The sequence below is a fragment of the Gopherus flavomarginatus genome, chromosome 24 (assembly GCF_025201925.1).
Source record: "Gopherus flavomarginatus isolate rGopFla2 chromosome 24, rGopFla2.mat.asm, whole genome shotgun sequence".
NCBI lineage: Eukaryota > Metazoa > Chordata > Testudines > Testudinidae > Gopherus > Gopherus flavomarginatus.
In genome coordinates this window covers 13,491,994-13,512,986 of record NC_066640.1, presented here as the reverse complement: position 1 = coordinate 13,512,986, position 20,993 = coordinate 13,491,994, and the positions used below count along the sequence as shown (strand labels likewise).

Below are 20,993 nucleotides of genomic sequence, written 5' to 3'. Positions count from 1 at the left end.
GCATATCTCTGAGGTGCATATTTTCTCAAATTTGCATATAGCCTAAATCCTCTCCCCTCCCCCCCACAACACAGGTAGCTACCAAGTTCTTCCCAGCTCCATAGGTGCCGTTGTACGTACACTATTCCACAGGCTGATTTGCATAGAGCCATAAACTTCAGCTTGCGGTCAATACCTGTTGGGGGCAGGAGTTGTTTGTCCTGTGTTTGTACAGGCCCTAGCACAATGGGTGCCTGGGCCATGACTGGGACTCCTGGGTGCCATGGCAAAACCCAAAGAATAACCGGTGCTCTGGGACAGGCGTCTCGTATCAAATCCCAAGCTATGCCTTCGCTAGAAACACTGCAGCTGTGGCACTCACCACAGCGGCAGGAGGGCCAGTAGCGAGGGCAACAGGAGGCTTTGCAGGGGGTTCGCTCAGCTTAGCGATGTCTCTCAGGACGTGTGGATTTCTGACACACACACACACACACACACACACACACACACACACACACACACACACACACACACACACACACACACACAGAGTGACGTAGCTGGGTCGACCTCACTTTTTAGTGCAGACTTGGCCTGAGGCTCGATCCACACTGAAAAGTCTGTCAGCATGACTACATCTGTCGGGGTGGGGACAAACTCCAGTGTAGACACCACTGTGCCAACGGAACAGAGCCTCTGTCAGTGTAGCTAACATTGTCTGGGGAAATGGGCTTCCTATGCCGACAGGAAAACTCCTCCAGCCAGACTAGGCTGCATCCACATGCGAGGGCTCTGCCAACGTAGGCTCCATAGTGCAGACATACCCTTGGCTGCTCCACTTGAAAGGGTCTCAGATGTGACAGACCCAGCCCTCTGTCTAGACACTTATCTGGCCTCTGTGACTGAGCACCTCACACCCCTGTCAGGCAGGGCAGGGCTATGGCCACAACCAGTGCAGGACACTTCATAATTATCCCCAGGTACCTTCCAACTTGCAGGATCTTTCAAACACTCCTCTGGGTCTAGATAGAGGCTTAAGCTTCATTCAGCTGTAGGAAAGGCCAAGGTCAGGACAGAACCAGCTCCACCTTCCTGTCGACGGGACGCGCAAGAGTTAAAGGGCAACAGAGCCGGAGGCCGCGCCTGCAGCCAAGGGAGAGGAAATAGACACAGGATCGGGAAATGGGAATGGGCAGGGAAGCAGCACAGACTGGGGGGAGATCCCGGCAGAGCCATATTCTCCCCGTGCTGGGATGATCTGATAGGTGGCTGGGCTGCGCTAGGCCAGGGGTCTCGGAGAGCAGCTGCTGAGAAGGGGCGTCTAAACGCGATGGTGGTGCCTGATTTTCTTAGCACAGCGATAGGACCCTGCTGCTTCCTGTGACTAACCTCCCGCCCCAGGGGTCGGATCCTCAGACGTGACTCCTCTCATGAGGAAGGAGAGAGGGGCAAAGGAACAGGGATGGAGAAGGCAAGTGGCTTCCTCCTGGGGGGGGCCTGGACAAGGGAGCCTCTCCTTGCAGGGAGGGGGTTATGGGTCTGGCTTGGCTTTGCAATTGCTCTCGGAGGGGGCAGGGTTTAGACTTGCTCTGCTGCTCTGCAGTGAGGAAGGATGAGGCACCCTGGGCCCCTATTTCGCTCTCCCTGCCTGACTCTCTCAGGAGCCTGCAGGGAACAGACTGATCCCCAGGGAGGGGGGAATGGCTAGCGGATCCACGGGTGGGACTGGCAGTCCTAGCCCTGCTCCTCACGAGCCAGTTGCATGTGGGGTTGCAGAAGGATCCTGGCATCTAGGGTGACCAGATTTTATAGGGACCATCCCGATTTTTGGGTCTTTTTCTTATATAGGCTCCTATTACCCCTAACCCCGTCCCGATTTTTCACATTTGCTGTCTGGTCACCCTAGCGGCATTGCATGGGCATGCAGCTCCAGAAATCCCACCCTCATGCAGCAGGATCCCCCCCAGCTGCAGGGATCCTGTACTGCCCTGGGGAAAGGGCCCTAGAGCGAGCAGTGTGTACTCCCCAGGAGTGCTAGGGTACCCAGCATGCCCAGGGTGAGCAGTGGGGGGCGCTGGCCCAGGGTGGTGGGGGGCTCCCTGCTCACGCTAGGCACCAGTGCACTAACCCTGTGCTGACCTCGGTCCTGCTGCGGGGAGGACATTGTTCCCAGTGAAAACAGGAAGCGGCTCCAGCCTTTCCTGGTTCTGTGCTGGCTGGGATGCTAACATACCCGCTGCTAACGACCCATGGAGGGCTGCACTGCCCCCTCAGCCCAAAGGGGGCGCAGGCAGGAAGCTGCAGGTGGGCATGGCATGGCGTGTAAAAGCACCATCCGCACGGGCATGGAGAGTAACCAGGATTCGCTTATTCCTCGCATAGGCTGTTACGGGACTGATGTGCTGCCGAGGTCGCAGGCTGGCCTCTCTGCCCAGGGCGAATTTCACCCCATAGGATCTCCCTAGTACAGCTTCCAAATCTAGGCTGCTTGGGGGGGCTGTAGCTGCACCACTGCAGAGTCTGGCAGGCATGAAGCAGAGGTGGGCTTGCCCAGTGGTTGGATGGGAGCCCTCCAAACGAAGCCCACGGTGCTGAGTGAGTGGTGCCAATGATCCAAATGATGAGCCGGTGCGAGGGGGGTTGATGGGGGTGCTGAGGGGTGAAACAGGCATCCTGAGCCTGTGTAGTCATTAAAGATCCTATGGCACTCTCGGCAGGACTCAGGGGGTTACCCCCCATCCTCTAGTGTCCTGGCCTCATTCCAACACACACTCTTGTCATTTTGCTGTTTTTCCCCCCTTTAAAGCCCCAGCTGCTGGAGTCAGGTGATTATGGGAGAATTTCAGCTTCCATTTTTTTAAAAGTCAGATCCCAGCCCTCCTGGCTGTGGAGAAAAGCTTGAAAATGTGACCCCCAAAGGTTCAAAACCCAAAGGGTGAATAAACACCCCCAATGTTTCACTTGTAAAATCTCAGGATTTTCAAACCAGTGTCTGGATTATTGGGAGACTGGTTCATGACTTTTGCATGCTTGGGGCCTTCTGTCTCCCTGAAACCTTTCATCTGGCCACCATATTCTTTACTTCATGTCCTAGAAATTGCTGTGTTGTGCAGCTAGTTCAGACTGGCTGATGCGTTCCACACCAGAACTGGCTGCTTTAGCAATTCACTGATGGGTGGGTGCCCTCTTGGCCCGATTCTCTGTGGCCCTGCGCCTGGTGCTGTTGTTTACCATGCAGAGTGACTGGGAAACACCGCTGAATCTGAATGTTGCACTTTGCATTGGTGTCAGCGACAGGATGCAGGGAATCAGGGCCAGGGTTGGTACAGGGCTCTCAGATCCTTTGGCATGGAAGGAGCCTGAGATGTCTGGGGTTCTCTGGGCGGGGTTCTCTGCAGGGCGAGCTGGACTCAATCTCCGAGAGGGAGGAGGAGGCTGATGTAGCAGGGGTGGACGAGCGGGCAATCCTGCGCTACGAGGAGCACATCACCACGCTGCTTGTCACCATCGCCCAGCTCCACAGCAAGGCCGAGCAGCTGCAGCAGAGGAGAACCAGGTACCTGCCCTGCTTGTCCCAATCCCCTAAAGGCCCTGTCAACAGCTCCTGGGACATCAGGAGCCCCTTCAGGTGGGCACTGGCTGGCATGCAGTTAACACTGTTGGTGTTGTGGCATAGAGCAGCAATGCCAGATGGGGATAAACACATCCACCTCTAGCCAGGCATTCTGGCCTGCTGAGCTTCCTGTAATTCACCTGCAAAGTGTGTGTTACGTCGCCCTCGAGTGGCTGCTCCCCATGGAGGATAACAGCCCGCTACTGCTGCCGGCTAATGGAACCTGTCTCTAGTGCGAGTGGGAAAGGTCTGTGCTGCGTTGTGGATGGCTCGGGGTTCCGTTTCAGTTGGTAGCGTAAGACTGGGGTTGATACAGCCGCACTGGGCCTGGGACTGATTGTCCATGAATCCTTGCCCAGGCCTTCGCCTCCTCGCGCCCTGCCAATGGCCTATGGCACTATGGCTTCCTTTCAGCACCACTCCCCAGTGTCCTGCCCCTCCTCTTCTCCCATACCCACTTCCACTCCATATTCAAACCCTCTCCGACTGTTCGCTCCAGGGACCAGTTCAAAATTATCCTCCAGCCTGTGCCAGAGACCTGGCCTCTCTCTCAACTCCCCTTCTTCCTCAGAGCAATAGCTCCCTTTCTGTCTGTCCATCCTAGCTCCTCTGCTGGGGCGCGAGAGCCTTCTCCTCTGCCATCGGGAACAGCGTCGCCACTTCATCAACTCTCATTCTCATCTGAAAACCACCGTGCCTCCCCAGCTGGTAGCCCTGTTTCTCTGACCCTTTGCTACTCTGGATCAGCTAACTCTGTGAAGCAGTTCTGGGTACAGCTTGTAGCAAAGATGCTCTTTGTCATCTATTCCATCCTATTCTATTCCGGGTCTTGTACGCTGCCCGTCACCATGGTGTCTGTGCATCTGATTCCTTAGCTGACAACATGGCCTCCTTTAAAGGCTCTGGACTGGCTGCTGTGGTCTGACCTACCTGGCTTCCGTCTAGCCGTGACTTTGCCAAGACAGGAACTGGCTAATCTCCCACTTTCGATCAGACCTGTCCAAGTGTCATGAACATTTACGGGCTCAGATCCACAATTTTCTTGTCCTCCTGTCCCATGATGATGAAAAAACTCCTGATATTTTACTCACCCATGAAAATGAAACGAAAAAACAGGATTCTAATTTTGCAAGGCTGCACTGAAGGGGCTCTGGGAACAGACCTTGCTATTAATGCATGTGCTCACTAGATCTCACTGTTGCTCAGTGGCATAATTTTAATCTGGCAGCAAAATATTGGTGTTTTAGAGGGCTGGTTTCAGGTGGTTAAACTCGCACTTGGAACTCAGCTGTCTAACATCAGCTGCCCCCTTTGCCATGTCCCCGGGGCAAGTGGAGTTGACCACTCTCTCCCTGGGCATCCTCTGGCTTTGATTTCCTCCAGAGAGGAAGATGAGTATTCAGACCAGTGCTCCGAATACACAGCGAGCCTTCCCAGGTGTGTGCAGAGGCCCCGGAGCTTGGCCATCCGTCCATTCCCCATGAGCTGCATGGAGGAAGGTAAAGGGGGGGTCATTATATTCTGCCCCAAGCTATCCCATGCCTTTTGGAGGCAATGAGGTCTGGTGGGTAGACTCAGGTCTTCTGGGTTCTATTCCTGCCTCTGCTACTGGCCTGCTGAGTGACCCAGGGCAAGTCACTTCCCCCCTCCATGCCTCAGTTTCCCCAGCTGTGAAATGAGAAAAATGATATCACCCCTGCTATGTCAAATACTTTGAGATCGCTGAGGGAAGAGTTCTTGACAAGGTTTATTATCACTGAAAGGGTTTCGTCTCGCCGGGGGCCCTGTTCTCACTAGAGCCGGCTCCCCCGTGCTCAGGTTCCTGAGAGATCCTGGGTCCCAGAAGTGGCAGGCTGCCTATTGTGTATGGAAGCCATCCCTAGCCAAGGTCGCCGCCCCCTGTGTTCATCCCATCGGGATGCTGCCATGTTGCCTTGGCCCACCTGGGTCCCTGCAACGATGGCCTGAGGCAACAGTGCACAGGCCTGCGGAGCTGCGGGGAGGCGGGATGGGACTGCCATGATTGAAGGGGGCGAACCCAGGGATGTCATGGCTGGGGGAAAAGCCTGCCAGCTGCTTCCTGGTGGTACAGACTCATGGGCCCCTCTCTTCCTGCCCTGCGCTCCGACGACAGGCCTGCTGCTAAATCCACACAGGTGTTAGGTGCCGTGTGGTGCTGGGAGCTCCGTCCCCTTGTGCACTGAGAGGAGCCACAGCTGTTGCCCGCACTGCTGGATCTGTCCCTCCTTACGGCAACCCCTCTGGGATGCAGCCCAGATCCCTGAGGATGGAAGGGGCACGAGCCCCACCAGGCCTCCCCCCGACTCGTCCCCATCTCTCCCCTGCTAGGAGGCAACTCCGACGTGTTCCTAGATCTGCAGCAGGCTGTGACCTCTCTGGAGAACGCCGTGTTCTCCAGGCGGAGCCGTGCTCAGCTGCTTGGAAGCACTGGTGGGGAGACGGGCACGGGCGGCCCTAGCGCGGCGGGAGAGGAGTGGGCCCAGATAGCCAAGGTGAGCAGACCTCCCTGCCCCCACTTTCTTAACCACCCCCTTCCCCTCTCCCTTCCGAACGCCTGCCCTGGGCTCTCAGCCACCCCACGCTGGGACAGGCCGGATTTGCCTTCCCTGTGCAGCGACCCCGACCTGCCCTGGCACTGGGCCCCAGCTCTATCCTGCCCAAACCCCCTGGGGGAGGGGCAGCTGGGTCTCTGGGGCCTGGCTAGTCCTCTCTGCAGAGGGTACCCACGAGGGGGCAGCTACAGCCAGTTGTGATGGTGTCTGAGGTGGAAGTGCACCAAGACCTGCCGGCACAAACCCCATAGAGGCCACCAAGTAGCCATAAGGGCTGCCTTCCCCTAAGCCATCCAGTGCCCCCGCCCTGGGGGCAGATTGGAGCAGGTGCCCCCAGAGGGGAAAGGCCCCTTGTCACTCTCGAGCCAGCCAGTCCCCTGATCTTGGAGGTTCGTGTTTAAATTGCCTGGAATCAGAGGTGGTGTGGATGCAATGAAGCCTAGATACCAAGGTGACAGGTGCCTTGCACAGACCTAAGACAGGGAGAGCTCGGAACTCCTGGCATGATGCAGTGACTGTAACTTCGGTGGGTGACTGGGATGGGTGTGGGGGTTGCATTTCCAGACCCTAGAAGAGCTAGAACGAGGCCTGGGGGGTCTTGCGGGACTCCCGGAGGACAACGGGAGCGGTCCCTGGAAGGGAGCACCCAGGGCACTGGGGGAAAAGACGAGCGAGGCCAGCCCAGGGCTCTCAGCAGAGGACATGAGCTGGATCAAGAATGAAATAGCCACATACGCAGAGAGGAACGCGGCTCTCCGGGTGGCGCTAGGGAGCAACGAGGATGAGCTAAGCAGGTCCAAGGTCACCCTGCAAGCATTCCAGGAGGAACGGGAGAAGCTCCAGAGAAAGGTATGCATGACAGCGGGGATGTCTCTCCTGCCAGTGACACGCAGCCACCTCTGAGTCCGGGAGCAGGGCAGCAGTGCTGCACACTGCGGGAAAAGAGACTTTTGGCCAGGGGTGGTAGGTTCAGGTCTTCTGACTAGTGCAATGGATGTTTTACTGTCCATGCAGAGCAGCCAGGACCTCATAGACTCATAGACTCTAGGACTGGAAGGGACCTTGAGAGGTCGTCGAGTCCAGTCCCCTGCCCTCACGGCAGGACCAAATACTGTCTAGACCATCCCTTATAGACATTTATCTAACCTACTCTTAAATATCTCCAGAGATGGAGATTCCACAGCCTCCCTAGGCAATCTATTCCAGTGTTTAACTACCCTGACAGTTAGGAACTTTTTCCTAATGTCCAACCTAAATCTCCCTTGCTGCAGTTTAAGCCCATTGCTTCTTGTTCAGTGGGAACAATTTGGGAAGATCTCAACCCAAAGGTCTCATCTGGGAAGAAGATCTCAAGCACCTAGTCACATGGGTGATCTTTTTATTTGCTGTGTTTTATATGGCCACTAGATGTCACTGAGTGCTGTGTAGCGTTCCATGTGGGGTGGGGGTGCTCCCTGGTAAACAAAGCAGACAAAGCTAGAACTCAACCTGTGGGGAAGCCTGTGTGTTTGTAGCCGTTTTGTTCCACACCCACCTTCTGATTCATTGAATCTGTGATTTCTCATCTTGTGGCAAAAAGCGTGGGAGTCACATTACCTGCCTCAGGAGGCTGGGCCACCTCCCTGAGAATGGAGCTCTTGGGCCCCAGGAAGCAGGGTTCTGCTCAGCCTGCTGAGCTGTTCCACTGGAAGGTGGCTGGGTGATGGGGCACTGAAAGAGGGAGGGATTTCACAGTGTCCGTGTTGGGATGTGAGGACCTCAGTTTCACAAGCTCTGGGATCTGTGCGGACTCGAAATGTTAATTTCCTGGGGGATCCCACCGCTTCCCCTGCAGTGAAAGTGCTGTCAGAATCAGTCTGATCTCTGTGCCGCTGGTGCAATCCAAACTCACACCTCTCACTTCCATGGTGCTACTCCGGTTGTCCTTGTGCAGCAGCCGTGAGGTGAGTGACGGGTGCCGCTCTCTGCTCAGGTCAAGGAGCTGCAGGACTCACTGCTCAGAATGGAGATGCCGTCCCAGCCCTGCAGCCCCTCAGCATCCGCCAGTGACACTGTCAGCACCAGGGGGTCCGTCAGCCCCGGCGGGGAAGGGGAGCCCTGGCCATTCCAGGTGAGTGCAGTGCCAGGGGCTGGCCCAGGTCTCCGTGCTGCTTCTCCATCCCATCCCACTAGGTCCTGCTCACTGCAGGGGTCAGGATGCCAGCTGGGCCGCAGCTCCCCGGGCTGCTGGGTTACGTGGCTGCCGAGCTCAGAGCCAGGACGAGCAGCTGCCAGCCAGCTGCGGACCTGCTCCAAAGCCCACTGCAGCCAGTGGAAAGCCTCCCCTACTGACCGCAGGGCATTTGGATCAGGCCCTGTGTGCACCACCTGCAACAGGTGGGGTGTAATACACGGGCTGCGGGCGTGTGACCATGTCTCCCTCCAGTGACTGGCCAGAGCGACTACAACAGCCAGCTTTTCAGAGCCAGGGGATTTACTCCTTCGGCTCAGCTGAGAGATGGCTGGGCCAGTCTCCACTGATGGCTGTGGCCACTGGTCCCAGGTGGCCATGGATTGTGACACCAGCTTTTAGCAGGGCAGCTCCATCCCTGCTGCAGTGTTTAACCACAGCTTTGTTAATGCCCCACCCTAGGTGTCATTTCGACTAGCACCCGTGTGCCCCTATCCCAGCCCCCTGGGGACCCAGGCCTGTCACCGTCCTGCAGGGTGTCTTTAACACCCACCCGCAGCCTCCGCTAGGCACAGACTCATTCCTTTGTTTGTCATCGCTGCTGCAGGACCCAGTTGCCGCGGCCCAGAGTCTGATTCGGTGCTTTCAGAGCTGCTCCAGCACCCAGCACCTCTGCCGCCTGTTTCCTCAGCACCGCCCGCCAGCGTCGGAGAGCCACGTCAGGGAGTGGGAAGCTCGGACGCAGCAGCTGCGAGGGTGAGGGCAGAGGATCGCCAAGTACTTTACACGTTGGATAGGGCAGCCTCACACCAGGCCCCTCCCCACCAATGAGTGTGATCATCTCCCGGCACAGACAGGGGAAACTGAGGCACAGAACGGGGAAGTGACTCACCCAAAGTCACACAGGAAGTCTGGGCTAGAAGAGTCAGGAATAGAACCCAGGAGTCCTGATCCCCCTCCCCTGCACTAAACACTGGACCCCATTCCCCTCCCAAAGCGGGAGTAGAACCCAGGAGTCCTGACTCTCAGTCCCCTGCATTAAGCAGACTCTCACGTCCAAAGCTATAATGAACAATCCCTTTCTGCCCCCACCCCCAAGGATGGTGCAATGAAATGCCGCCATGGCCGCAGTATTTGGCACATCCTCCTCCTGGGGTGAAGGGGGAGTCCTGGGCTGAATTTCTGGGCTGGGGAGGGCTGCAGGGTGTCCAGTGGTGCCCCCTGGGGGTGGTTCCATTGACGGGTGGCGAAGGTCCCTGTGGGATGAGGATGTGTGGATAGCACGGGAGGTGTATTTGTCTGGGCATCACTCGGGGATGCGGAAGAGCCGGGTGGGTTATAGACTGGCCCTTCCCTAGGCTCCCCCGGGAGCCAGCCCTGCCCCTTCCAGTCGGATCCCCGTCAGCGCCGCACCTCCCACCCCAGGTGCATCGAGCGGCTCAAAGGCCTGAACCAGCTGCTCTCGGGGACGCTGCGGGAGTGGAAGGGCCACTCGGAGCGGCTCAGCATGCTGCTGGGGCAGCACGAGTCCAACAGCACGGCCCTGCGCCTGGCCGCGCAGTACAGGTGAGGGGCCCGGCCCCGAGACCCACACCGGGATCCCCATAGGGGGAGGGGGTGGAGCTGGGTTGGGAGCAGGAATGGACTGTGTGGGAGGGGCAGGGGGGCTCCAGGGGTTGGGAGGGGGTGTGGGGGGTAGGGGCGACTCTACGTATTTTGCCGCCCCAAGCACGGCAGTCAGGCGGCTGTCAGCAGCTTGCCTGAGGGGCTCAGGGGGGTGTGAGGGGTTGTGGGGGCTCAGGGGGGTGTGAGGGGTTGTGGGGGCTCAGGAGGGGGTGTGAGGGGTTGTGAGGGGCAGGAGGTCCGCCGGTCCCGCGCCTTCGGCGTACCCGCTGCCGAATTGCTGCCGAAGCCGTGGGACCGGCGTACCTCCTGCAGGCATGTCGCTGAAGGCAGCCTGACTGCCGCCCTCATGGCAACCGACGGGCCGCCCTCCGCGGCTTGCTGCGCTGGTGCCTGGAGCCCCCCCTAGTGGGGGGGTCAGGGTGGGGTGCGAGGGCCTGTGTGGGGCTCAGGAGGGGGCGTGAGGGGATGTGGGCTCAGGAGGGGGTGTGAGGGGCTGAGGGGGCTCAGGAGGGGGTGCGAAGGGCTGGAGGCTCAGGGGGGCTGTGAGGTGTTGTGGGGGGCTCAGGAGAGGGTATGAGGGGCTGTGGGGCTCAGGAGGGGGAGTGAGGGACTGGTGGGGGACTCAGGAGGGGGTGTGAGGGGTTGTGAGGGGCTGGGGGGCTCAGGGGGGTGTGAGGGGATGTGGGGGCTCAGGAGGGGGTGTGAGGGGTTGTGAGGGGCTGAGGAGGGGATGTAAGGGGCTGGGGGGCTCAGGGGTGTGTGAGGGGTTGTGGGGGCTCAGGAGGGGGTGTGAGGGGTTGTGAGGGGCTGAGGAGGGGATGTGAGGGGCTGGGGGGCTCAGGGGGGTGTGAGGGGTTGTGGGGGCTCAGGATGGGTTATGAGGGGCTGTGGGGCTCAGGAGGGGGTGTGAGGGCCTGTGAGGGACTCAGAATGGGTTACAAGGGGCTGTGGGGCTCAGGAGGGGGTGTGAGGGGTTGTGAGGGGCTGAGGAGGGGATGTGAGAGGATGGGGGTCTCAAGGGGGTGTGAGGGGTTGTGGGGGCTCAGGAGGAGGTTTGAGGTGCTGGTGGGGGGCTCAGGAGGGGGTGTGAGGGGCTGGGGGACTCAGGATGGGTTACGAGGGCCTATGGGGGCTCAGGAGGGGGTGTGAGGGCTTGTGAGGGGCTCAGAATGGGTTACAAGGTGCTGGGGGGCTCAGGAGGGGGTGTAAGGGGCTGGTGGGGAGCTCAGGAGGGTGTGCTAGGGGTTGTGAGGGGCTGAGGAGTGGGTGTGGGGCTGAGGGGCTCAGGAAGGGCGAGAGGGGTTGTGGGGGGCTCAGGATAGGTTACGAGGGGCTGGGGGTCTCAGGATAGGTTACAAGGGCCTGTGGGGGCTCAGGAGGGGTTATGAGGGCCTGTGGGGGGCTCAGGGTGAGTTACAAGGGGCTGGGGGGCTCAGGATGGGTTACATGGGTCTGTGGGGGGCTCGGTGAGTTTCAAGGGGCTGGGGGGCTCAGGATGGGTTACATGGGCCTGTGGGGGGCTCAGGGTGAGTTACAAGGGGCTGGGGGGCTCAGGATAGGTTACGAGGGGCTGGGGGGTCTCAGCATAGGTTACCAGGGCCTGTGGGGGGCTCAGGAGGGGTTATGAGGGCCTGTGGGGGGCTCAGGGTGAGTTACAAGGGGCTGAGGGGCTCAGGATGGGTTACATGGGTCTGTGGGGGGCTCAGGATAGGTTATGAGGGGCTGGGTGGCTCAGGAGGGGTCGTGAGGGGCTGGGGGGCTCAGGATGGGTTACATTGGCCTGTGGGGGGCTCAGGGTGAGTTACAAGGGGCTGGGGGGCTCAGGATGGGTCACATGGGTCTGTGGGGGGCTCAGGATGGATTATGAGGGGCTAGGTGGCTCAGGAGGGGTCATGAGGGGCTGGGGGGCTCAGGATGGGTTACGAGGGGCTGGGGGGTCTCAGCATAGGTTACAAGGGCCTGTGGGGGGCTCAGGAGGGGTTATGAGGGCTTGTGGGGGGCTCAGGATAGGTTATGAGGGGCTGGGTGGCTCAGGAGGGGTCGTGAGGGGCTGGGGGGCTCAGGATGGGTTACGAGGGGCTGGGGGCCCCGCCAGCTCTCAGGCTGCTCTCTGTGCTCTCCGGCAGCGAGCGCTGCATGGAGGCCTACGAGGTGCTGCTGCCCCTAGCTGGGGTGAAGCTGGGGCCCTGGCTGGAGCCAGTGGAGGAGGGAGACGCCCTGGACAAAGGTGAGTCCTTGCAGCTGGTCCCCTCTGACCCCGCAGCCACCAAATGCTCCTCGCTGTGGGGTTGGCAGCTCAGGGGTGGGTGGGGGGAGCCCACTGCTCGACGGTGCCCCCAGGGGAGAGGGGAGGGGGGAACCGGCTGCCATGTGCCCGGCCAGGAGCGGGGGGCCCTGCCTGCCGAGGATGCGCCAGCATGGATTTGTTCCCTGTTCTAGGAGAGCCTGGGGCCCGCGCCCCCAACAGCCCCGGCGGCAGGACGGGGGCCGTGCTGGACGAGGCCAGGAGGTTCCTGGGGAGAGCGGAGCCCGAGGGCGAGGAGGCCGGGTCGGGGCAGGACGGGGCTGCCGGGACCCGTGGATGGAAAAGGTAGCAGAGCTCCTATGGGAGGGTTGTCAAGGGAGCAGGGCTGCAGGCTTCTGAAAGGGGCCCCGAGACTCTGATCTGAGCCCCGGGGGATGGGACCCCGAGCTCCCAGTCCAGGGTGATAAATCCAGCAGCCTCCAACCCCGAGGGATGGGACCCTGAGCCCCAGAGCGTCCCCCATCCAGTGGGATGGAACTCTGAGCCCCCCCAGTCCCAGGGGATGGAACATCAGCCTCCTACCCCAGAGCCTCCAACCCCCATGCCAGGGATGGGACCTTGAGCCCCAAACCCAGGTCCAAGGGCTGCTAGGCCCCCTCCTCCCCCTTCTCCCAGCCTGCTCTCGACACCTTTCCATCCCGGCAGCGCCCCCAGCCCCGGGGCCCAGGGGCCCGGAAGGGCAGAGGAGGGGATCCTGTACGAGTACATCCGGCGGCTGCGAGCAGAGCAGGCCTCCGTGGAGGTCTCCCTGCTGGATCTGGGCTGCCAGGCGGTGCCCGGTTCTGCCGGTGCTGTGATCCAGAGTAACGACGCCATCAAGGCCATGGTGGACGAGGCCGTCAGGGTCGCAGGCGGGGTCCTGCCCGGGGAGATACCAAGGCCAAAGATGGAGAAGCCGCAGCTGCTGCACGACTTAGTGGCCATCAGGGTAGGCACGGGGCAAGGCGGCCTGGACTAGTGGCCAGAGTGCAGGGCGGGGAGCCAGGACTCTGGGGATCTGTTCCTGGCTCTGGGAGGGGAGTGCGGCCTAGTGATAAGAGCCGGGTCAGGGGGAGCTGGACTTCTGGGATTTGTTTTTGGCTTTGGGAGGGGAGAGAGGTCTAGTGGCTAGAGTGTGTGTGTGTGTGTGTGTGTCAGGACTCCTGGGTTCTATTTCTGGCTCTGTCACAGACCTGGTGGGTGACCTTGGGCAATTCACATCCCCCCCGACTCCGGTGCCTCAGTTTCCCTTTCTGTAAATCAGGGACCCAGAGGGCTGGGAGGCTTGCTTAGTGTTTGTGAAATATTATTACTGGGGTAACTGCTGAGCAGGCCATAGCGGGAGCCCAGAGGGTGGGGTGAGGGGCTGGGAGAGTACAACACGTTGGGCATGTGGCTCTCTAGTGGCGGGATTGTCAAGCACGTGGGACCCTCTTGTGGCTGCTCCCTGCAGAGGGACACGAGCTGGGAGTTCTGCTGCAGCTATTGGGACCCTGCATTTAGCTCGGGCTGGAAGGGCCAGGCCTGGGGAGCCATAGCCCACCATGGCCCAGGGCCAGCCACTTGCTGCTGCCTCCCTGATGGCACCTCCCTCTGGCCCCAGGAGGCAATGGCGGATCTGAAGACCCAGCTGCACCTGGCGGAGAAGGAGACGCGAGGCCTGGAGCTCTGCACCTACATGCACCGGGCGCAGGAGGCCGCCCATCTGCTGCTCATCGAGCACCTGCAAGGGGAGCTGGACGAGCAGCGGGGCCGGTGCCCCAGCTCCGGGAGCAGCAGCAGCGGAGACAGCACCAGCTGCAGCAGCTGCCTCGGGGTACGTCAGGGGCTGGGCGCAGACACAGGCATGGCCAGCTGGACAGCAGCCCCACCCGTCTGGGCCCCGAGGAGAGGGATGTACCTGGTGGTCAGGGAAACGCAGGGACAAAAGGGAAATTCTCTGGGGCCTGGCCCACGAGGCAGCCACGGACCCCAAAGGGAGAGCAGCTCTGCCCTGACGTGGGCATTTCACATCCATTGTGTACTGGTGTGAATGGCCCTGTGGAAGGGGGGATCTGCCCCGCTAGGGGGACAGGGTGGAGGGCGCCGCAAGGGGGATCCAGGTGAGAATTGGGGCCTCTGCCGGGTTCACAAGGAGCCGAGAGGCCGTTGTGACCCCGATGTCTCTTCCGGGGCTGGGGCGTCGGTGGGTTCTGAGCCCAGCTGACACGGAGGTTGTGAGCTGGGCTTGTCAGGTACCCCCGGACCCTGTCCGAGCAGCTGCTGCGTGGTGCCGGGGGAGCTCAGGGATGTTTTTGGGTTTCTCCAGGATGTGGGGAGACGGGAGGCAGAAGCGGCAAGACCCCAGGCTGCCCTGGATCGGGAGACAATGATGCTGGAGCTGGTTGGGACGCTATCCCGGTGAGCACCCCCTCCCTCCTGGGGGAGTCCCATGTCCCTGCTGCCACCCTCCCAGCCCTGGCAGTGCCACTGACTGCACGGGGGCTACAGGCTGCGGGAAGGAATCGGGGCCCCTGCCTGGCTGGGGGGCACAGAGTGGAAAGATCTTGGGCGCAGTGCAGTGCCCCACGGCTGGAGACTCAGCCAGTGGCTGGGGGGAGGGGAGATCCCATCTTGGGTGAGGGGGCAGGGGGAGATCCAGTCTCAGCGTGGGGGGCAGGGGAGCTTCCCTCTACATGGGATCTGTGACACCCTCTGTCAAGCCTTTGTTTCTGTGGCAGGAGCAGGGAGCTGAGGGGCCAAGCCCAGGGCCTGGCAGCCTCCCTGGAGCAGCGCGGCGCAGCCAGCCGGGTGCAGCAGGCCCAGTGCATCGGGATCACCAGAGACTTCTTCCAGGCTCACAGGTCAGGATGGAGAATCCTGGCGCTCAGCTCCCAAGGCCCCGCCGGGAGCCCCTGCACCCCCCACCTCAGGCCAGACTCTCCCAGGGCTCCCTCCTGCGGCTGCAGCACAGCCTGGGAGCTCTTTGTCTGGTGCCTACAGGTGCCAGTTGGGGCAACACGCCCCAAGGGGAAAGGACCGAGGGCAGCAACCTGGTGACACCTCATTTGAACGGCTCCCAGTGCTTGGTAAAGACAAGGGCAGAGCTCAGATCTCTGTGGGAATGGAGCTGAGGTCGCACAGGGCGTCTGTGAAAGAGCTGGGGAGAGACCCCAGGAGTCCTGGCTCCCAGCCCCCTGCTCTAACCCACTGGGCTCCACTCTCCTCCCCGGGCCAGGGATGGAACCCAGGAGTCCTGGCTCCCAGCTCCCTGCTGTAACCCACCAGACCCCACTCCCCCACTGTGCTCTCCCTCCCCCGCCCCCCCCCCCCCCCCCCGAGCTGATCTGGGAGCAGCTTCCCTCTTCTGCCCCCTCCCGCGAGCCAAGTCCCTGCTCCTGAGCCCACCTCTCTCTGCAGTGCCCTGGTGCTGGCCTACAGGAATGCGAGGAGGAAGCAGGAGGCTCAGCTGCAGAGGCTGGAGGCCCAGATGGATGCGATGGGCGAGCGGCACAGGGAGCAGCTGCGCTCGCTCACACAGGCTGTGCAAAGTCTGGAAGAGCAGTGCATGGCGGCGGCTGGCAGTGAGACCTGCATCTAGGGCAGAGCCACGGCGGGCAGCGGGGGTGGCTGAGTCCCTCCCGTGGGTGTGCAGGGGGAGACCAGCTGGCAGGGCCCAGGGTCGCCTCTCCAATCCTTGGGGAGCTGGGAGCAGAGGGTCTTCTGTTGGTTGAGTTTATTGCTCATAAATCACAACCCGCGGCCCTCTGCTAGCCCAGCCCTGGGGTCCCCACGCACAGCTGTGCCGATGCGCCCCAGCCTGTCCTGGTTTCCCACGCAGAAAGCTGCTTCTGCCACTGGGCCAAGCGTTGGGCGGGAGGTTAGTGCCTGGGTGGTTAATTCTCGGTGCTGAGCAGGAAGGGTTAATAGCGGGGGGTTGTACAGGTGAATTGGGTCGGGTTTTGGTTTGTGCTGGGCCCAGGGACTGTGGCGTTTGGGTGGAGAGGAACTCACTCAATAAAGAGATCTCCAATCTGAATGGGATTCTTCCCTGTGCCCTGTGACATTCCCAAGGGCACGGATGAGGCTGAGCTGTCTGCGTCTAGCTGGGCTGCTCTTTGCACGTCCTCTGTTATAGACTCCCATAAATGTTCCCTCTCAACTGCCCAGGGGACGCCTGGCATGGCAGAGTCTCCAGCTTCATCCTTAACACCGGTCCTGGAGATCACCATCATCTTTTCTGGGCATCAGTAGAGACAAGGGGTTGCTGGACTCCAATCCCTTCTGTAAGAAAATACACAGCTCCTTTCCCTGGGGCCTCTCCTAGGGATGGCAGGGGATGGGAATGGGAACAGGACCTTCTCTGAATGGAGCCGGGTGTGTTCCGCATTCACACCTAACCCAGCACAGACCTGCAATGCCAACAAAGAGCCAGCGGAGGGCGCCTCTGCACACAACATGGCACCTCTCTGTCCTGGGGGAGCCCAGCAATGGAAATCGACTGGGGTAGCCTCAAAGCCAAGTGTGGCCTGAGCACAGGGCCCAGACCTTCCCCAGGGAGCACATTCTTGTAGCCTCTGACAGAGCAGCTCGAGGGGAGGCCCCTGCTGAACTCTGCTGCATTTAGTAACTGATCTAGCTGTTACACATCATGCACTATTATCCTGTGGAACTCTCTGCCACAAGATCTTGTCAAGGCCAAGAGCTGAGGAAGAGTCCAGGGCCAATCCCCCCAGTTCTGCTCCTGTTCAGCTCTGGGCCATGAGGTTTCTGCAGCCCACAGAGGCTTTGACGTCTGCTGTCGCCTTCGGGCATGGCGAGCTCCAGCCTGCACAGTGAGCTCCCAGCCAGCACTGAGCAGGTCAGGCATGGGCTCGTGAGCAGAGCAGCATCTGTCTCTCCCAGGCACTGTCTTGCTCCCATGTTCCATAGGAAGGGCAGGACGTGCTGGTCAGATTGTGGAAAGAGCCACTAGCCTGGTCTGGCCATTGCAGAGAGGAGGAAAAAATGAGTCCCACCCCCTGCCCAAGCTGTGGGCAGCCTTGGAGAATATGTGAAATGGAGTCATGTGACTAGCAGTTTGGAGAGGGGGTGGAAGCAGGGAATCCTTTCGATCCATTTATCAGAGTGCCCACCACGCCAGGAGCAGCAGTGATCACTGTTGAGGCCAGGGAGTTGATGTGTGCCTGGCGCGTTTTAATAGCAGCGCCGAGCCTGGGCCAGCCTTGGACTCGTGGCTGCTCAAAGCAAGCCCCCCTTCAGCCTGACCCTGCTCTGTGCAGCGGTTTCTAACAGCCCTGCCTGCCCCTGCATTGCACCAGCGCCTAGGTGATCTGTCACTCGCTGCCCTGACTGCACCCAGGACGGATAGGTCTGGCGGAGAGAGGAAACCCGCCTTCCCCAGCTCGGCAGCCAGAGCGGAAATCGGGTATTGTCGCTGGCCTGGGATCTGCACGGCGTCCCTCATGCTGACTGTGTCCCCAGCGCGCAGCGCAGAGCCCAGGGCCAGGGCGATCGGAGGCAGAGCTGGCGAGAAGGGGGCTGCTGCACAGGGGGAGGAGGCAGTGGGTTAGACAGGAGATTTGGGCATTACCAGGACAGCCCAGGAGAATGACACCCGTAGCCACGAAGCAATGCAGCCTTCCCCACCCTGCCCTGCCACGCCCAAGCCCGTCTAGCACAATGCAGCTCCCCAGCCTCCCCATCCCCTGGCCTCTCTGCCTGCGGGCTTGGGACGCCTTGCCCACTAGAAATGGGACTGAGATGCACCCATGTCATTTGCAGCTCTCAGCCTGCAGCCACAATCCCTCCCTGCCCCGCAACCTGGGCTGGCTGGCGAAGGTGACACCAGAGGCACCAGGCTCTGTAGCACCAGGCCCCTGCCCCAGCTGCTCTCGGGGGTCACAGGTGACTGGGGTGGGAGGCTGCGGCAGAGCAGGTCAGCTCACTCTTGCTGGGAACAAAGACACCCCCCACACACACATTCACCATATTTCCTGAGCGCCGATGAAGACATTTGTTAACCCTGACAGTGGGATCAGAGGTGATGGTGGCAGAAGGGCATGATGCATATTCATGAGAGGAGCGAGGCCGTGACCTCGGGTGGGCGGGGACCTCCCTGGCGGTGCAGACAGAGGAGGGATGGTCTCCAGGGACAGGATGCAGCCGGGGCCCAGCCATGCAGGCTTAAAGCCACTGCAGTCAGTGGAGTCACCCGGCGTCAAGAGGGAGCAGAATCTGCCCCTGATTCAGTGCCTCGGCCCTGGCTCAGCCCAGCACTGACTCCAATGGGCTGACATGGGGGTGCTGCTGTATGGGGGCTTTCGTTCTCCAGGAGCCAGCTGGAATCTTGTACCCCTGTGTCACCCCGCACTCAGGACCTGGTTGGCCCATGACCCAGCTGACATCTTGCAGGGTCCCGAACCATGAGTGAGGCCCCCAGGTTGCTAGCAACGGAGCTGGGACTGGCCCTGGAGTAGGGTGACCAGATAGCAAGTGTAAAAAATTGGGACGGGGGTAGGGGGTAATAGGAGCCTATATAAGAAAAAGCCCCCAAAATCGGGACTGTCCCTATAAAATCGGAACATCTGGTCACCCTACCCCGGAGCTTGCATGGGCTGTGGACTCCCAGGTGCCCCTTGCTTTGCTGGCCCCGTCACTGGACGGTTGCAAGACCAGGCTAGACAGGTGCCGGTCAGGGCTGGGCTGGGGTTCCTCGGTCCTGCCTTGGCGTGGGGCTGGACTCACTAACCCCTGGTGGGCCGGTCCAGCCCTGGCGGTCTCTGAGTCTATGATAAAGGGCTGAGGAGCTGCTGCGTCGTCCGGGGTAATTGACTGTCTGGGCGCTATTGATTCACCTAGCGCCGACCAACTGTCGGCCTTTCCCCAAGGAGGCCAAGTGTCAAAGTGCAAGGGCGGGGGCAAGGGGCAGCTGAGCACAGTCGTGGGTCTGTGATGTGAAAACAGGGGAGCGGCGAGAGCGGGTGCGCGCCTGCGGCTGGGCAGAGGCACAAGGCCTGGGGTCAGCAGGATTCTATGGGGGGTTGACCCCACTTGAGATGGGGTCCGGCGAGCAGGCAGCGCCGGAAATCCGCTGAGTTCCATGTTCCTCACTGCAAGGTAAAGGCCGTGTGCTCCAAGGTGGCGTAAACAGTGCACGTGTGACCCATTGTGCTCACGCACGCTTTTCTGGGTGGGTGCAGATGGGCATGCCACACAGACACGCATTGCAACTTCAGCTGGAGGGGAGCAAACTGGCACTGCCACCTTGCCCATATGGTGGGAAACGGGCCCTGCTATTCAGCCGCAGGGAATTGCAGCCTTGCCCGTATTCAGACCAGGGCCGGCTCCAGCTTTTTTGCCGACCCAAGCGGCGAAGTGGGAAAAAAAAAAAGTAAAGCTGCGGTCAGCAGCACTTCGGCAGCAGCTCCACCACGCCGCTTCATTCTTCGGGGCAATTTGGCGGCGGGTCCGTCCCTCCGAGAGGGATTGAGGGACCCGCTGCCGAATTGCCGCCATCAGACCCAGACGTGCCACCTTTCCATTGGCCGCCCCAAGCACATACTTCTTTCACTGACGCCTGGAGCTGGCCCTGATTCAGACAAACCACCACGTGGCCTGGGGGACAGCACAGGTCTCCACTTCTAGGAGTAACCTCTGAGGTGCTTCACCTTGCTGTCATACGCTGCTTTGCTGGAGGCACCATCCCTGGCCTTTTCTGGGGAGTCCCGGTATCCCATCACTCATCCACCCCCAGGCTCCCCCCAGTTGTCCTGCAACCACACACAGGTGCAGACTCCAGAATGGTGGAGACTTGGGTCCGTTCCCAGCCATGGCTTCTTCCCGCTGGAAGCAAAAGGCAGGTTTATCAGTGCTGAATTCACGGGGAGTCCTGTCCAGACACCCGCAGAGTTCAACGAGGCATTGGGAGCTAAAGTGGCAGGACGCCGGCTGGGAACTGGCTAGCAGCAATCTGGCAGGAGGAAAGTGCCCGCGTGTTTCTTCCCTGGGCAGGCTAAGACTCAGGCTAGGAACTGGAGCTAAGAAAGGCTTCTCTGGAAAGGGGCTGGACCTAGCAGGGAAACGCTGCAGTGAAAACAGGAGCACTCAAGCCACATGGATTTCAAGGACAATTTCAGTTTGTAGCTAATTGCTGCAGAACAATTATCCCCTCCCCCACCAGAGCCCAGGCACTGCTGGATCCTGCTGCGCCCACGGAGCTAATTACCCAATACACAGGACACCAGCGCAACGGGCACAGAAATAGGTTCTTGGCAATTAGCATGGCCCAGCCCTGTAGCAGGACTAGCGGCCCTGCCCTGGAAGTGCAAGCAGGGCCGGGAGAAGGCAGCCTAACCTCACCTCCAGGTCTCTCTCAGGAACACCCCAGTAGAACGTCAAGAAGCTGTGCTGCGTGGCGGCTGGCAATGAAGGAGTTAATGGGAACGGGCAGGCGACAGGGGTACCTTTGGCTGCAGGATCACCAGCCTCAAAAGTCATGAGTTGGGCTCCAAAAATCACAAGCTTTTTGCAAACGTGGGCTTGTGTTTATTGGCTTTGAGGTGTTGGAACCGCGCTGGCTGCAGGGCAATCAGGCCGCTCAGCAAAGGGTTTCGGAGGCTTTGAAAGCTCTTCTCATATCACATCGGAACAAAACACAGGCTGAGTTTTTGTGAAGTGGGGTTTTGGTGAGGGTCCCTTTTTGGCACTCTAGGCCAGGTTTGCAGGTCAGATCTTGCTCTGGAGCCAAGCGGGGAGTCCACCAGGGAT

At 60.3% G+C, this 20,993-nt stretch overlaps 1 protein-coding gene across 1 annotated transcript; it reads left to right on the top strand.

Moving 5' to 3' along the window:
* Window positions 1–4,573: 4,573 nt before the first annotated feature.
* USHBP1 (USH1 protein network component harmonin binding protein 1) lies at window positions 4,574–16,211 on the top strand. The gene is given in 14 exon segments (XM_050934465.1): window positions 4,574–4,822; window positions 4,824–5,091; window positions 5,942–6,105; window positions 6,730–7,014; window positions 8,138–8,275; window positions 8,943–9,091; window positions 9,761–9,901; window positions 12,088–12,188; window positions 12,401–12,551; window positions 12,912–13,194; window positions 13,849–14,061; window positions 14,554–14,645; window positions 14,966–15,088; window positions 15,645–16,211. Coding segments are annotated over 14 exon segments (2,343 nt in total). The 5' UTR covers window positions 4,574–4,768; the 3' UTR covers window positions 15,826–16,211.
* Window positions 16,212–20,993: the final 4,782 nt, after the last annotated feature.